The sequence below is a fragment of the Pyrgilauda ruficollis genome, unplaced genomic scaffold, assembly GCF_017590135.1.
Source record: "Pyrgilauda ruficollis isolate IOZ18807 unplaced genomic scaffold, ASM1759013v1 scaffold106, whole genome shotgun sequence".
Taxonomy (NCBI): domain Eukaryota; kingdom Metazoa; phylum Chordata; class Aves; order Passeriformes; family Passeridae; genus Pyrgilauda; species Pyrgilauda ruficollis.
This window is the reverse complement of record NW_024508766.1, coordinates 53,893-71,237: the sequence shown is the minus strand read 5'-3', so window position 1 is coordinate 71,237 and position 17,345 is coordinate 53,893. Positions and strand designations below refer to the sequence as shown.

At 41.9% G+C, this 17,345-nt stretch overlaps 1 protein-coding gene across 4 annotated transcripts; it reads right to left on the bottom strand.

Annotated features, from left to right (window-relative positions):
- Positions 1-1,890: 1,890 nt before the first annotated feature.
- Positions 1,891-16,240, bottom strand: CLTA (clathrin light chain A). Of its 4 annotated transcripts, XM_041471395.1 has the most exons (7): positions 15,982-16,240; positions 9,508-9,545; positions 7,525-7,642; positions 6,015-6,126; positions 4,584-4,637; positions 3,380-3,415; positions 1,891-2,334 (listed from the first exon to the last, which is right to left on the bottom strand). In XM_041471395.1, exons 1-7 carry the CDS (start codon positions 16,190-16,192, stop codon positions 2,163-2,165), a joined length of 741 nt encoding a protein of 246 aa, XP_041327329.1. In that variant the 5' UTR covers positions 16,193-16,240; the 3' UTR covers positions 1,891-2,162. The 4 variants fall into 4 exon arrangements, with proteins under 4 accessions (XP_041327329.1, XP_041327303.1, XP_041327311.1 ...); XM_041471369.1 differs by lacking the exon at positions 4,584-4,637; XM_041471377.1 differs by lacking the exon at positions 4,584-4,637 and having other exon boundaries at positions 7,525-7,639.
- Positions 16,241-17,345: the final 1,105 nt, after the last annotated feature.

Here is a 17,345-nt window from a genome sequence, read left to right as displayed (position 1 = left end):
CAGTTCTGCTTGAGCAGAGGAGCTGAACCACATGACCTCTAGAGGTCCCTTCCAACCACAGCCAGTGTATGATTTTGTGACAGCACTGATAAAGGATGCAGAGAGCTAGGATACCTGAGTGCAAAATTAAGGCAGAAGAGGTAATCTGCAAAATCTCTGCACCAGAGTTAGCAAAGGTAATCAGAACCCAGAGAGCTGCATTTTAAGTGCTCCAGCAGGATAAAATATGTCAAAAATATGCAAACATATTCTTAACCTCTGCAAACCCAGCATATAAAATACTACTTTAACTTCTGTAACATTGCTTTGGCCTTGAATTCGAGTCTTTGCCCATTTTCCTGGATTGCAGCTCTAAGCCACATCCATAGCCAGATAACATATTTTGTAAGACAAGAAAATGTAGTGGTCAATAAATACCATAATTCATTGTGCAGGAACATCTCTATCCTGTTGATCTCTCAAATTCGCTTAAATTCATATTAACTTTAAAGACTGTATATTTAATGTAGTGGACTTTTCCTTAATAAATTATGAGCTCATTTTGAACAGCTTTGTTTTCAGAGCTTTTGAGTGTGCAGCAAAAAGGAAATTTTCAGTCAAGGTAAATGCGTAACTAGTCAAGGCTAGGAATGAGTATCAGTATTCTATGGACTTCCTCTGTGCTTCAATCCTGTTGGACTCACCTGCCATACCCTTGTGCAGTTCCGAAGAGATCTTCTTGCCTTAATCTTCCAGGGAATCAAGCTTTCAGACCAGTAACCTACTATAATTCTCATCACCACCCATCAGTAGTGTGTGAATACACTTGCAAACATGAGAGTAGGTCCAGTCGTTACAGACAACAGTAAGGTAGAGCTTAACTACTGCAGCCCAACTGGAAACCATTTATTGACTATCTTACCCACAAAAGGGACACAGCTGCTAGTAAGACAGCTGCTGTGCAGTAAAATCCTGAGCCTTGGTCCATCGTAGTCTGCATCTGCCACCCTTTCCAAACTGTCTGGAGTAACCTTCCAGCTTGTAGATAAAAGGTATTAAAGCAATTTTGCTACAGACTAGTTAAGATACTGTGTCTTTGATAAACATGGTGGAATAACATAGGAGATTGAACAGATTACTTTTGGAAGACAGACAGCTAAGGTAAGGTTTAACAGAGCAAGGCTAGAATACAGCTCCTGTGACTGCTGGGTGAGCAAAGGAAGCAGAACAGAGATTTTCTGGATCAGTTTGTTTCAGATTCAACCACCTTGGCAGACAGAGCTCCATCCTACAGATGAGCAGCTGTAAGAGCAAGTCTTTCCTTCTCTTACTCTCCAACTCTCCAGTTCACCACCCTAGCAGGAGGAAGTGTCTGCAAAAGTCAGTGAGGACAAGCACACACAGTTCAAAAACATCCAAACAGCCTCTACACCACAGATCTTTGCTTATGAAGACAGCACTGAAAATCTAGCGGGAACACAATAAGCAGTAGAATACCAAAGGTCTTAACTGTGCACTGCCCTCTCCTGTATGTTGAGCCTCAGACAGGCAGCCAGAATGACAGCAGAAAATTATACAGAACTACTTACCTGCAGGAGGCAGCGTCCTCAGTCCCACTGGAAGCAAGATAAGCCCCTTAACAAGCCTGCTGTTTAAGTTTTCTTGAGCTGCTGTCTAGTGTGATAAATTGGATAGGAGAGAAGTTTTTAAACTAAAGCTCTCAAGATCTTTAAGAAAGCTTAAAGAAACAAGGAGGACAGCCTTGCAGAGACCAGAAGCACTGCTGGCTGGACATTCCACCAGCAAAGTGAAATCACTAGCAATCAAGAGAAATGTTTACTCACACTTAATTCAAACACCCTCTGTCAAAAGGAAGTAGGAGACCTTCTCAATTCATCCAAAGTCAACACATTTTGCTGTTTAACAGATCTTTAATATCAGTAATGTAGGAAGTGACACCTCAGTGCACAACAGCACAGAGACTACAGTTTTGGAGGTTCTCCCATTTCAGACACAGAAAGGAAACATCAGGAAGAACATGCAATCAAACGATGATCAGCTCTAGATACATCATGATGTGGTCCAAAAATACACATTGAAACAATTAATCAAATTACTGCAAACATAGCTTCTCTGAGTAAGGTTAAGATATTGCATTTGTAGTGTCTCCATCGACCTTTGTTTCAGCGAACCAGTGGAGCCTGCTTGAGCGAGATGAGGACTGAACGCATGCGGGACACATCTTTTGCCTGCTTACTAGACTTGGGATTAAAGTCACAGAGCTGAGCCACACGTTCCCACTCAGTGCCCGGAAAAACTTCTTCTGCATCATTCACAAAGGCTTCTTCAGCTGCCCTAAAAGCAATGCAATGCACCTTGTGTTAATGCCCAGCGTATAAGGCACTCCTTCCCTCTTACAGGATGCAGTTTCTTTCAGCATGTTTCATAAGAAATGTGACCTGACAGCTGCTTGTGGACATTATGGCCACATAAGCTCCCACTGCCCCAGTCCAGGAGATGAAAGTAGATTGCAGTAGTATGCTATGCACAAGCAGTGCAGAGGATCGCAGAGGATTGTGTAAAATGTTGGAATACAGGTGTTTGGTTTTAAGAATATTTATTGAGTCTTTGCCTAAGGAGTCGCCACACAAGCTTCCAGGAAGTAAGGTACTTCTATGTAGGCATTTTATTTGTGAAGAAATGCCCAGGTCTTAACCAGTTAAGCCTCTGCCGCTTGATGGCTTATACTGGTCATTTGCCAACTGGAAATTTACAACTGCCTGCAAGCATGTCTTAAACAAATTCCATTTGAGGATTTAAATCAGCCCCAAGGCCTACAGGCCATCATAAAACTATCTGCTGATGATTCCCAATGCTGTAGTGAAGCAGCATGAATCATAAGGAATTTAATTCAGGAATCCCATGCTTGTGAGTGCAATAGACTACAGCTTATCTTGGCAGAGGAGATGACTCGTGTGAGGTCACCTCACAGAACAAACAGATTTCCCCTGCTCTCACCCTAAGGAGACTCTAAGAAGGCTTTGTACATTATGCACTGGATAGTGCCAGTGGCTTCCAGCTGTATTATTTTGGCTTTTCTATGCTTCCAATAGCATTGCTTCAATGCAGGGACAACACTTCAGCATCTAGTTTACATGAGCTGTGGGCCCTGGTAGCTGCCTGAGTGCAGAAGCAGTAAGCATCAAGAGATCAAACCAAATCCATCTACTCCAACAAGCAGTACAGAGAAAGCAGTGAAAATGACTCTCCCATGAGGGTTCAGCACTATTCACAGGGATGATAAGATTACAGACACCACTGAAGACAAGGATCACTACAACACTGCTACTTTAATGTGACATGACACTTTTAAGGGGCAGTGAAGATTTTTTTACTTAACTGTTCTAGGCTGTAGCAAGGATGATTTATGTTTGTGCTTAAAGGTGAAGAGAAGAAAAGAAACAAGGAGAGAAAGTTTAAGTCAGATATAGAAAATGAGAATGAGTTTAATGCAGATGATTAGCTGGCTGAACATGCACTAGTAGCTTAGCCTACATTCAGGAAACAGGCAGCCAGTTTTATTATGCAGCACTTACACTGCACATTTGCATTGGACATATAACAATAAGAATTTTATTGAAAAAAATCTAACAAAACCAACTCCATGAGATTTCAGAAAAGTTAAACACCACCTGTAAATCCATCATTTCACAAGTCTTGGTTTACATCCACCTACAGTCAGCTGTGAATTTCACACTAAACCTTCAGTAATAATGCACTCAAAGCCACAACACGGCTCACCAGTACACCTTCTAAAGGTGTCACCTTAGAATCTGTGACATGTCCATCTTTCAATTCAAGTCTACAAATCAAGGGAAGAAATTAAAATATATGAACAAGCCAATGAACATTGCAATCCTTCTACCCCTCAGAAACTAGCATACTCACTGGGGCTTGAAAGTCACAGCTCTGTTTTCACTGACCTATTAGGCTGGCAAAACATCTCACTGCTCCTAAATGTCTTCCCAGCAGTTTACAGTAATTTCAATGCCACCATCTTGTACTTTCCATCTGTTCTCTAATAGCCTCCTATTTCTACATGCATACACATTTTCTGCCCTGATTCATGTCAGGCAATTCCTTTCTGCCTTCCCTGGCTTTCTTGTGAACCTTTATGTGCAAGCATTGCTTGAATGTTTTTCTAATATGTAGGCAAAGCAGGTGGTCACTGCCTATTACAGAGTTAAATGCTGCTTCTCTGTGGAAGGACTAAATACAGCACCCATGTGAAACTACAGGCACTAACCCACATCCCCAGCAAAGCATCTTGCTGATGTTCACTGGCCTGGAAACAACTGTAAACCCTTAGGTCTAAAGAGTACTGAAGTCATTACCATAATTCCAGTGCTACATACATTACATGACTTAATCTGAAAGTGCTATCATTTGTGCAGTGCATACAGGAGAACTGCACTTAATACTGCAGACCAGAAGTGGTCCAAAAAGTAAATACTCAGAAGGCACCTTCAGACATTCAGCACTATTTCTGATCCTTCTTATTATCATGTTAACTAGCAAACAGAATTAGTAGTTAAGCAACATACACATAACCAATCACGTCAGCGAAGGGTTGTTTGTAGAAAGCTTCATCTGCCACCCTAGGTAGCAAGTAGTCCAACAGGCAGGCAAGCAGGCAGGAGAAAAGAGATAAGGATGAGAAGTACAGAACACAGCTGGAGGCAGTTTTAACATGCACATTAACCTTGCATCACCTAGACTTACTGTAACATGAAAGCAGTTACCACATGGAATGGATCAATTAAGCCATTGGTCAGAGGGGAACACAGAAATTCTTCTACATCCTGGAAGTTTGGATCAGCTAGCTGAGGCCTAGAGCCCCAATGTTGTCATTAGACTACTCCCAGAGGAGAGAAACTACCATCAGGCAAGATGAGAATGCCAAGCACTTCTGTGCAACACCTGTTTAACAAGCCCTGCTCCAAACTCCATGTCCTGCACTCAAACACTAACCATAATAAAGCTTCCATCAACTCTGGCCACCAACTGGGACAGTACTAATCCTGTTTCCGTTTCTTCGCTCAACCAAAAGGTAGTGAATTCCTCAGTGAATGTTAAGGAAGTGGCAAATCCATAATTCTGAAGGCAGTGTAGGCCTCCTTTCTTCCTCTAGAAAGAAGTCTACCTAGGACTTTATTTATTAAAGACAAACCTGATAGCCATTTTGATAAGAAAAGCGGTATTTCAAAAAAACTAACAAAAAAACAACAACAAAATGAACAAAACAGCAGTTCTTCTTGAACCCTTTGAGCTCCCAAAATATAAAGCAGTCTTGATGATTACCTGCATAGAATGAAGTAGAGATTTAAGAGGCATTAAGTCAGTCCTATCACTTCTAATTTCATGCAGCTTGAAGTCAAAATTCCACATGGAGCTTCTAAGAAAGTGTAAGAGTTTACTATTCCCAGCAACCAAGTCATCACTTTCTACCACAGGACCCATAACCAGACAATTCAAACCACTACAGATACAGTCAGAATTTAGTTTTTCACTAGCAGAACTGAGTCACGTTATTTCTGAACTGCTTCCAAAAAGAGCAGCAGAAGATTTTAAGATATTTAACGAAATTACTTGTAGCAAAGATTAACTAGAATGCCACTTCCATATGTTCTAAAGTAAGCAAGTAAGAATGCTAGTCTCAGGGTAGGTAACTGCAGACATTGAAGGCCTGTGCATCTGGGAGCATGACAACAAGTGGGTAGAGTAAAATATTTTCTGGCCATGTTCAAGCTTTGTGTGCTAAGGAGTCCTCAGTAACACTTCAACATCATCTGAATGCTTCCTGGATATTTAATCTAGATGATCTAAGAAAACTTAAAAAGGTAGGTAGTAGGAGTGTTTATTTTAATGATCTGAAGGACTATTGCCTTAGGACATAGAAGAAGTATTCTCACCTCCCTTCCCAATTATTTTCATAACTAGAACCATAACTCTCCTGATGGCTGGAAAAACTTTACCTGTTACTGGCTTTTGTTTTCTCGAGCTTTTCATCTTGCCTTGCATACCACTCTTCCAATTCTTTTATTGCTTTCTCTTTCCATTCTGCTTCCTGCTTTCGTGAGTTTGCATCTGAAGATTTAAGAATTGCTTTGTCAGTCACGTTTGTATTCAAATGCATCTTGCAAACATTTCAACTGATGGTTCAGGCTGCACTCTAGTGCAGACAGTTGCTTCATCAGGTAAGGTTAGATTTCCTGATTAGACTTATGAGAACTCTAAATACTACAAACATTCAGAGGATTAGCTGAACAGAACTCCTGTGCTGCATAACTGGGACAGTCCACTTCAGTTTCGGATAGGCATTTTGCAGAGTAGTTCAGATTCAGTAAATCTATTGGTCTGCAAACTGCTCAAACCAGAAACAGTCATCTCGTTATGCCAGTGCCAGAACAAAGTTTAGGAAAGCCTCTATGCTTAGACAAAGTGAAAAAACCTGGCACTCCACATACTTTTACACACAGCCTACACTTCAGGACAACCTCACCTGCTGTAACTAGTACAAAAGAGGAGTAAAACAGTCAGTTCTATCCAGAATTACATTTTACAGAAGATTCTGTCCTAACAATTTCAAACAAAGGCTCCTCCACCATATAAGTGGGAAGCACACCAGTTTGTAGTGTCTTAGACACTGTCCATGGGTAAGTACCACTGCATTTGATAGCTGTATTTAGTTTAGTTAATAATCCATTATTTTCTTAATTTAGTTATTAGATTAAGATCCATGTGACAACAGATGGCCTCAGCAATTACAAAATGAATAATCTTTATCCTTTGAAATACTAATGACTGCAGTATTTATTTATAAAATTTTATTTATTAAATAAATTTATTTATTTATTTAAAAGCTTACTAAAGCTTTTCATTTTCTGTCAGGTCATCTAAGTAGAGGTTTTACCTAGGAAAAGGTTCAGAGAGCCACTTCCTTGCTGACTCCCACACCAGTCTTAAGTCTGCTTACTAGAAGATTCATCCAGGCTTGCTCCTTGAACTCAGGAAGTATATTAAGACTCTGAAAAGGCAGTGCCATGGTTCAGAATTGTACTGCTTAAGAATCACAGAATGGCTTGAGCTGGAAGAGGCCTTTAAGATCACCTAGTTCCACCTTCTCTGCTGTGAGCAGAGACATCTTCCATTAGACTGCTCAAAAACCCCATTCAGCCTGGGATGGGGCATTCACAGCTTCTCTGGGCAGCCTGTGCCAGTGCCTCACCACCCTCACTATAAAGAATTTTTTCCTTATGACTAATCCAAATTGACCCTCTTTCTGTTTAAAGCCATCACCCCTTGCAAACTACACAACACACCCTTGTAAAAATTCCCCCTCCAATTCTTCTGTAGGTCCCCTTCAGGTACTGGAAGGCTGCTCTAGGGTCACCCCAGAGCCTACTCTTCTCCAGGTAGAACACCCCCACCTCTCTCAGTCTGAGAGAAGCTGACAATAGGTTACTCAACAAATACCATGCTTACCAAGTTGCTCCAAGCGCTCCTTTTGCTCCTCTCTCCACTTACGAATACTTTCTGGTTCTGACTGCAGTCGATCTACTTGGGAGATGGCAGCATAGCAGTCTGTGGGACCATTACTCTCCTCGGAGGAAAGGAACAGTAAAGTCATTTTTGCAGTACAAGTGATTTCAGATAACTGCCTGCCGGCTATATAAAATTAGACTCTATTTGAACTGAGCCAATAACACATTTCCACCATTAAAAACATCTTGCTACAAATTACAAAAGAATTAAAGGAAATTAACACAGGGTTTACTCCAGAAATCAGGTATCAAACAAAAATTCGAGACAACTGGAAATACAAGTGCCACAAACACTTAGTGCCAGAGCACTAAGCCTGCAGAACGCAGAAGACAATGCCTAGCACCTCAGTACAGAGTTGTAGGCCAGATATTCTCTGAGTTCATCTCACCTTAAATATCTGCTGTGAAATACTTTTCTTTATGGTTTTGTGCACAGGAGTACAAAACATTCTTTGCATGTTTTGTCCACTTCAAGAGACACTTCCATACCACATTACAATACCACATTACAAAATTTGGATTGCTGTATGCAGCTTATAACACAAGAGGCATTTCAATATTTAATCATCAGAACAGTGAGAGTACTAGCATCCTTTTCACAATGTAACATCTCAAAGACTTGAAATGAATAGGGCTAACATTAATACACCAGATTTCAAAGCTAATGAATATTGTGGTACTTGCTACAGAAGATACTCTAAGTTTAACAACTTTTATTGCTCCATCCTATCCCTATACTATACACTCCTAAGAGTACCAGGTCGATTGCAGCTGACCACACATTTGGCTGTATCTTGCCCCTCTCTGGCCATCCCATAGCCCTCAATGAAGGAACAATGCAAAAAGAAGATGTTAGGCTGGTGCAACACCACCAGGCTTCACATTTCATCCAAAGCAAAATAACATGGCCAGCTGCAGGGCCAGCTAGTTACAGGGAGCTAAAACCTAAGTTATGTATAGCCCATCCAGTGTCTTCTTTCTGATTAAGAGAAAGCTCCATCAACCAAAGCAACTGATCTCTCAGAATTCTAAATATAAAATCAAGATATCTAAAGAGGGAAATCCACCTTCTGTTGTTCAAGGAAGTGCAAAGGGCCTGTAAAATACAGGTTGTCCCATCAATTTCACAGTAATGCTGAGGATATAAGAATGCCAGCAGCAGTGAAAGCTGTTTGTGTCTCCACAAAGTTCAGCATTCACTCAAAACTCTAAGGAGAAGCACATGGCTCACGTGTTGCTTCCTTCCCAAGCATTCATTTAGTCAGGCTAACAAGCCAACTGTGACACCAGGCAATGACCATACTGTGGACAAACTGATGTGAAATTCAGTTACAACAAAGTGATTGCCTTAGCGTGCCTCATTGCTCCCTGACACCAATAAAGCAGGTATCTCCTCCTTTTGCCATTACCATGGCTGTCTAACATGATTTCATACTGTGACTGAGCTCATACTGTGATTTTTAGCCATCAGCTTAATTTCATACATCTTCAAGTCACTAAGAAATGTATGATGTTTTCAATCCGTTACTTGTAAGGCTATCTTGATAAAGACTACCTTTAAAGAGCAAGCAAATCTGAAAACTCTTGTTTAAACTAGGTAATCAGAGCACACTTTCAGCTTAGCAGCCAGTGCAAGTCAATGTAAAGTTGTATCACAGAGCCTAACAGTCTGCTTTACAGTGCTTATCTATTGTTAAGCCACATTTCAAAATTAACTGCTGCTTTAAGTGGCCTCTAAGTTCAGAGGATGGGCATAATTAAGAAGACTGACAACTCCATGAGATGAGCTACCAGTACAGAATACCCTCCTCAGATATGAGACAAAATTACTTTAAAGACAAGAAACAGGAAGTATTAGTCTATATTAAGGTAAAGTTCTCAGAGTAGAACAGCACATTCTAAGTACAGAATACTTCTATCTTACCTGATAGACATCCCCGTTAACCACTCCAGCAACGGCATCTGTAAAGAGGTGACTTGTTTAGTCATTTGAGAAAGGTAGAACAGCCAGATTTACTGATTGCTGTAACTTGTATGGAAAGCTTTATTAAAGTAGGTAACATGGGAACTGTGAAAGTGAATGTTACTTGATACTCTGCAGGGACATTTCTCTCCCCCTGCACTCTTCCGGACAGGCATGAAAAACCAAGTGAGCCACCATTCTGCAGAACCAGAAATACAAAGTCATTTCTTCATCATGAGATCCTGCTTTTAACAACACAAAGAGCAGAGCTGATACTGCTGAAGAGCTGCTACAGACTGTGTTCTAAAGCTACTCCCACTCAGTCCTCCCTCTCTTAGAAGCTGACTACTATACAACTGCTCTGAAGTTAAGAAGGGTGACTATCAGTTTTTTTAGCGTCTACCTGGAAGATTAACAATGCTGCAGCCAACAACTGGTAATTCTTATCCTATTGCTGTTATCTCCTAATTAGCTCAAAGATACAGCTAACATTCCTAGCAAAGTCACCTTTCTGCTACCATCTGTGATGACATGCTTGATAGCTCCCACTTCAACCGCAGCATTATTATCTCTAAAGTGACAGTGGCCATTCAGCCATAGGGAACGAATACCAGTTGTGAGTCAAACTTTCAAGTTTTTGAAACTATTTACATCTCTGGACTATGCAAAATACACCAAGATTTTTAGGAACTGCTAAATTTCAGCAGGGCATCTCTCTGGAGCAGTGCCACCTAACATCTGTCTGTGTGCTATACCAAGTACTCATGTTACTCATACCACCATGGGTATCACACAAAAGAGTGTCCACCACAATACACCCCTCAGTGAAAGAAGTGACTGTACCAAACAGTAAGCAGAAAAATTATTTTATTCTGCACCACCTTCTTAAAAACAGATAGCTGACTGACCTAAAACTAAGCAAGTTATGCTGCTGTATCCTCTTGTTTCTGGCTAAATATGCACCATAATTTCATAATTCTAGTGAATGGCACACAGGAAGTTCTTCATACTCCTTTATCAGTGAACTAGGCAAGTGTGTTAAATATTTATCTCTGAGCCCTGAAGAGCAATCATTAACTGTGTTATGTAGAGGACTGTAAATTCACCAGTTCAAGAATGGCAGTTAAGTTGGAGAATACTAGTCCCCAAGAACACAGCTACTAACTTTCGCCGGGGAAGACTCAAATTAAGAAAAAAATAGCTTTTCAGTTAGGAGAAACTGGTATTTCATAACTAGACTCCCATAACTGAGAGATAGTTGCTACTTTGTCAGATTCCTACTCCTCTGCAAAGCACAGGAGACCTTTAAAAAGACTAAAGTCACCAGCTGGGTGAGAGGGCTCATAAATCTTGAGGATACTTCCAAGGACAGTGATGATATGTTTTTCTTATCACACCAAAAAACATTAATACGGTTTTCACTACTCAGGCTGTCAGGTAAAAGGAACAACATCACTGTTTAAGGCTGTACCTGAAATGAAACACACAGCTTTGTCTAAGGGCCATTTTTGTTCTGCATAGAAACAGCCACTAACAGACACTGAACTGTTTCCAGAGGGCACCCAGGTTAGAAGCATTAGCAGTGTTAGAGCAAATTTCCCATCTGTTCTGAGCTCCCTAGAACTTGCAATTAAGCTGCAGAGTCAGCATGCTGACTGAGCTTATCACAAGCAGAAGAGGAAACAGAACTGCACCAGCATGCTGTCGTAAGCCAATACAATTGTGCTAACTGGAACAAGACCAATAGTCAAACATTCCTTCATTTCAGCTCTCCAGTCTTCATGCTTGTATAATTAAGTATGAAGTATAGAAAAACTGTCTGTCTGCCAGCCTTCATATCAGTAATCAATGCTAGCCGTGTATCAGATGTTTCTGTTCACAGAAACATGCAATTTCATAAGCTTCCCACAGAAAAAGTCTAAATACTGCTAGTGCCATCGTAACATTTTCAGCAGCCATGAACGAGACTCCTCTACTGCCTTCAGAGTCCATCCAAATCTATCATAGTACTGTATCTCCTGAAGTTAAAATCCACACATTTAGAACCATCTCAGTTAGCAATGATCCACACTCCTTGTTGATTGCTTTTGAACTGAAGATAAACTCTTATTTTTAAGGGCACTGTTGCAATGAACACATATAAAAATCTACAGTTCTGCAACACATCCTGACAATCTGGTAATAATGAACATTCATACAGCAACACAGATACCTTTTAGAGTCTGGAAGAGTCTGGAGAGGATAAGTCATATCAGCTGCCTTGCATTCACAGGAGGTACAACACCCAAGCTTGCACCAGAAATAGAAAGCAAGCATTAATGCCCTCCACATTTACTACAGCTTATAAAAGAAAAGGCTGGGTAGTTTGAAGATAAATACAAAAACCATTTTGTCACTTCAGTCCTAGAAGTCAATATATGACCTCAGAGATTTATCACTATGATGATCAACTATTCTGAAGGCTGCTACTATAACTATTAGCATTCAGTATCACTTGGCTTAAAAGAAAGTCAGTTTAGCCTTGTTTACCAGCCTCTCTAAAGTCTTAGTCTCAATGCAAAAGAGGACTGTTACCTGAAACATCAGAAGCAGGGCTTTGCAGTAAACTGAAACATTTTTCTTATACTCTTTTAAAATAGAAGTATTTTTTACGAGTTACCTTCAGCATCTCTTTTAAACAATAAGTACTCAAAGTGCTGCTACTTTCAATTAGTTAGCAGCTCTAGTTAAAGCAACAGAAGAACATAAACTTTAATATATTCTGACATAAGGTTAAGTAACTTCACCACTCAAGGTCTAGTTTACCATCCTTTCTCTTTCAGGCACAGTCATGCTTTCCTTTACCTACCTCTAACCCATAACATGATAAGAAAGAAGAATCTTGTACAAAACTTTTGATTACATAGTTATGCAAAAATCTGGGGAAGAAATTATTTTTCTAGCCATAATTCATTCTCATGCCTATGAGCAAAATAAAGGCAAGCAGTTCAATCTGCTGTCCTATCAAAACCCACGATTTCCCTCATTTTCAATATAATCAATAGGCTAGAATTAAAATACACCTGCAATAACACTGTGCCATAACAGCTTCTATAATTTTCCAATGCAACAGCTTCTGTAATTTCCCCCTTCTCTACATTTCCACTAGTATTCTCTTGGGGGAAAAAAAAAAATCTGTCCTGACTACATAATAATGCAGCATCACTAACACAAGCTAGACAGATACCATTCCTTTATCATACCTCTATCAGTGCCATCTTACGGGGCTCTGAAGCCTCAGATGCTGATTGCATAGCAAAACCCAGTTCAATGGTTGTCCAAACAATTAAGAAAAAAGCCAACAGCCAAAGACAAGAACTCTTTCTGTCTGTGGTGCTAAGTACAGAGACAGGAGGAATTCATTTTTTCCTAAACAATTTTGAAGCAAACTGATACTCAGTTCCTGAAAGGCTATTAAATGAAATACCTAGACAAACCACCAGACACAATTAATTTTCTTAATTGCTAGAGACACATGAACATCTTTCAAAGATAGGGAAACATAATTCAGTCAAGTTTATATAAAACTTAGAGAGCATGAAAATCTATAAGCAATGTTTGAGACTAGTCAGCCTACATTAAACTTGTGCATTTGCATGATTGTTAACATATATAACTGCTTGTCTTTGAATGAAATTCCCTGTAAGAAGCTACTTGACAAACTGCCACAATGGTTTGTATTGGCATACAGGATCTAGAAACCACACATTTCCCCTTGAACTCTCCCTCTCTTGCTCAGAGACCATAGTAAGTGAACCAATACAACCTCAAGACACACTATTGTCAGAATCTCACTGCAAATACATGGACATTGATTCATCACTGAGAAAGAAACGTCATAAGACATCACGTTACCCATACCTCGGCAACAGCATTGTATTACTTGATTTATACAGTACTCTCTGCTTTCTGGAGCAGGGATTATGCTTCACCTTCCAAGGGAAATAAGATTAGGTTTTTGCAAGCTCAGGCAGCTTGAATGGCATAGCTATTTACATAATGAATGGCCTACTGGATCAGGCCTGGATCAGCATTCCAACCCTGATCCTGGCAACATGCAATGATGCTGTGTGACACGAACAAGCCTGGCAACATTCCACCATTCCCCTCATATTCACCCAGTATCCACCATTACGACAATTAACAGAATTCCCAATATTGATATTTTCAATTCATGAAGTTCACTTCTGTCCATGTATCTGTCTAATCATTTACCAAGAGACTGAAATTGAAAGACTGTTTGCTGATGAGAAACTATGATTCTTACAAGTGTATTTCAAGAAGCTGATGACTACTTGTGACTACATCTGAAGTTAAGATCTCCAAACTCCAGTTGAGAGCTGCCCAAGTATTTTTGGCCCAGTATTTAGAAAGACGTTATCCAACAGACCTGTAAATAAGGAGTTCAAGAAAGGTTACGGTTAAAAAAAGTAAATCCACAAATCCCTGGTCATGATGCTTGAGGATTTACATAAGAACTTGCATTGTTTCAAGAAGAAATTTGCATTCACCTATTCAATTACAGAAGAGTTTAATGAGCTAATATGCCAGAGACTACAACTGTCTGATATTTATTAAGGTACTGATCAGATGATAAGAAATGTAACACAAGTGAAACAGAAGTCATTAGATCATTTGTCACCATGTCTGAACCAGTACATTTTGCATGGCTGAAGCCTGTGCTTTTTAACATAGAGAGAGAGTGTACAGGCTCTGACAGTCAACAAAGATCAATGTTCTGTTAAAAAACAGGGTCACCACAAGTCCACAAGCATCATCTACCACACCTATTTAACAGGCCAGAGCATAAATGCAATCCCAGGGCATAAAAGAAAGCAAGATGGCATACAGTTCCTGGCCTAGAGCTCCCAGATCCTTGGATCACACAATATTTATTATTTTATTAACTTCTTCCTAAAGTTCTCCAATAACCCTTTTGCACTTCGTGACAAGTCAACTTACATGACTTGAGAAAAGGTGTTTGAAAGGCAGTTTAAGAATTACTTCTAAATATCAAACCAATCTAGAAGCATTGAACAAATAAACTTTTTGACAAGGAAACACTTTGCAACAGTCATCACTACATGTATGCAGAGAACATAACTCTTCTAGCGGTTCTAGTCCATTGTGGAAAGATCAATCATAGATTTTTTTTTTCCCCCAACTAAATTAGTTTTCAAACAGCCGCTTTAATGCTCCAGAGTCTGTTTGGAACATAAAGCCCATGCAAGGCATGATGTTTGTCTAAGGCTTCTGAAAGTAAGAAGGGAAGTGACCATTGTGTCTGTTTCTGCACTATATGTAGAATACGGAAGTCAAATCATGTATGGCACCAAAACAGGATGGTGTTCTGATAACAGTTATCCTCAAGTTCTTGTGCTGGAGCAAAACAGTCCCCACTAAATATCTTTTTTTTCAGGAGTATGCAATGCATACGTTTTGGACCTTATGAGTGAGCTGATGTTAAGGGCAGTGTTACCTCTAAATAAGCACTGGAAGGTCTCCATTACCCAGTTTATCTAGACCAACTTTACTGACAGAGACACTACAAACCTGCCCCCTCATACATAAGATACTGAAGTAATTTCTGATATCAGGTTGCAAAATGAAGACTTAATTCTAAAGATGTTCCAACAACGAACTGGGGAGCAGTTATTCAGCTCACTCTGATGGAGAGTGGCATCCTACTGCAGTGATAAAGGGATGTCACATGAGAGCAAGTATGTCCCTGTGGCCCTGGTGACAAGTAGAAGCAAAGTCTTCTGAGAGTGTTGCAACATCAACCCCTTTCCACTCAGGCTTCAGTTAAAACTTTTCATAAGGAGAAGTGTTTATTTTGGGCTGCTTTAGCCACCATCAGACCACAACCCATACTTATCAACACACAGTTCCCACCCTGCTCCAAACGCGGGTTCTGTAGTGTCGGGTTTGCTACATTCAGTACAAAGGTTACCAAGGAACAAAGGCTAAAGGTTTAGTAAAATTAAACATTAGCTTAACTGCTCTTATGCTTTAAGACTAAGATCACCCCCGCTGAAGACAGAAACTCAATTGGCGGATTTACTCAGCTTTCAGAAGCCTTCCTTCAGACAGGCTCCTGGATTAGACGAGATCAACACCGCTCGCATTAGGACTCGGGCACGCCTTAGGCACCTTCAGGGGATACAAGCCATAACCGAGGGAGCAGGGAGGTAGCTCGCCCTGCGGCACAGCGCACCCAGGACGGCCCCGACCCACCCCCGGGACCCCCCGGGCAGGGGGCCCCGCCCGGGGCAGAGCGCCGGGGCGAGGGTCCCGCCGGCACCGCCCCCGCCCGGCCGCGCCGCACCGCTCCGAGGGACAAGGGGACCCGGGACCCCTCAGCCCCAGCCCCGCCGCCGTCCCCGCAGGGCGTACCCATGCCGAGGCCCTCGGGATCCTGCAGCGCCTCGGGCACCTCGCCGTTCTCCAGGATGCCGTAGCCCTCGTCGTTCTCGATGCCCGCGATCTCGTTCTCCTGCTGCGCCAGGAAAGCTGCGGCGGGATCCTCCTCGCCACCGTCGGGCATGCCGTTCCCGGCGGGCGGCTGCTGCGGCTGCTGGGCGCCGAAGAACTCCATGTCGGCCATGGGTGAAGGCGGGCAGGCAGCTGCGGCTCCGCACCGCGCCTACGCCGGGTAGCAGCGCGGAAAGGGCGGGGCCGCTCCCCCTGCACCAATGAGCGGCGAGCACCGCCGGCTTTGCCCAATCAGCGAGCGGCCGTGGCGGGGACTGCGGAACGCGAGCCAATCAGTGCCCGGAAAGCAGCGGGCGGGGCGGAGCGCGGCCCCGGTCCCCGGAGAGCCGGGTGGCACCAGCAGGCTCCGCTCCATCGGGATCCGCTCCATCGGAATCCGCTCCCTCGGGCTGTAGCGGAGCCGGGGTGGCTTCTGCCAGCCTGCCAAAGCACAGGCGCTCCGCTGGGACAAGACACGGGTTCGTCGGCAACTTGGAGATAAGTTCGAACCTGCAGAATACATCCAAAACATCGGTTGTGTCAAAACATCTCTCGTGATTTTGGGTGTCTTCTGTCTGACGTAGGCAAGCTTAAGTCACAGAAACACAGAAGGTGTTGGTAGGGACCACAGTGGGTCATCTGGTTCAACCTCCCAGCTTAAGCAGGGTCATCCCAGAGCATTTGGCACGGAATTGTGTCTATATGGTTCCTTAATATCTCCAGTAAGGGAGACTTCACACCCTCTCTGGACAATCTGTTCCAATACTCAGTCACCCACACAGTAAAGCTCTTTCTCATGTTCAAGTGAAATCTACTGTGCATCAGTTTTTGACAGTTGTCTCGTGTCCTAATGGTTGGCACCACCAAAAAGAGCCTGGCTCCGTGCTCTTGACACCCCTGCCTTTAGACATTTATAGACATTGATGAGGTCAAACCAGTGTAAATTTGGGAAGCTATTGACAAAATGTTCAGAAGGGCAGTGATTTCTAATACAATTTTTTTGACAGATAATTTGACCATGTTCCTGTATCTGGCTTATAACAGATGGAATCATAAAATTGTAGAATGTTAAGGGATTAGAATGGACTAAAATATCATCTAGTCCCCACTCCTGCTGCCTTGGGTAGGGACACCTTCCTCTAGAGCAACTTAAAGAATTTCTCCCTAATATCTAACCTAAATTTCCCCTGTTTCAGTTTGTGCCCATTACCCCTTGCCCTGTCACTGCAGTTCCTGACATTGACTCCCTCTCCAATTTCCCTGTATTGCCCTTCAGATAGTGGGAG

Excerpts from the sequence above, each read along its gene's own strand:
- CLTA (XM_041471395.1), bottom strand. The coding sequence starts at position 16,192 with ATGGCCGACATGGAGTTCTTCGGCGCCCAGCAGCCGCAGCAGCCGCCC. Across the intron at positions 7,643-9,507 it reads TTAACGGGGATGTCTATCAG|GAGAGTAATGGTCCCACAGA; the intron begins GTAAGATAGAAG and ends CTTTCCTCCGAG. Across the intron at positions 2,335-3,379 it reads CCTTGCTACAGCCTAGAACA|GGCAGCTGAAGAAGCCTTTG; the intron begins GTTAAGTAAAAA and ends CATTGCTTTTAG.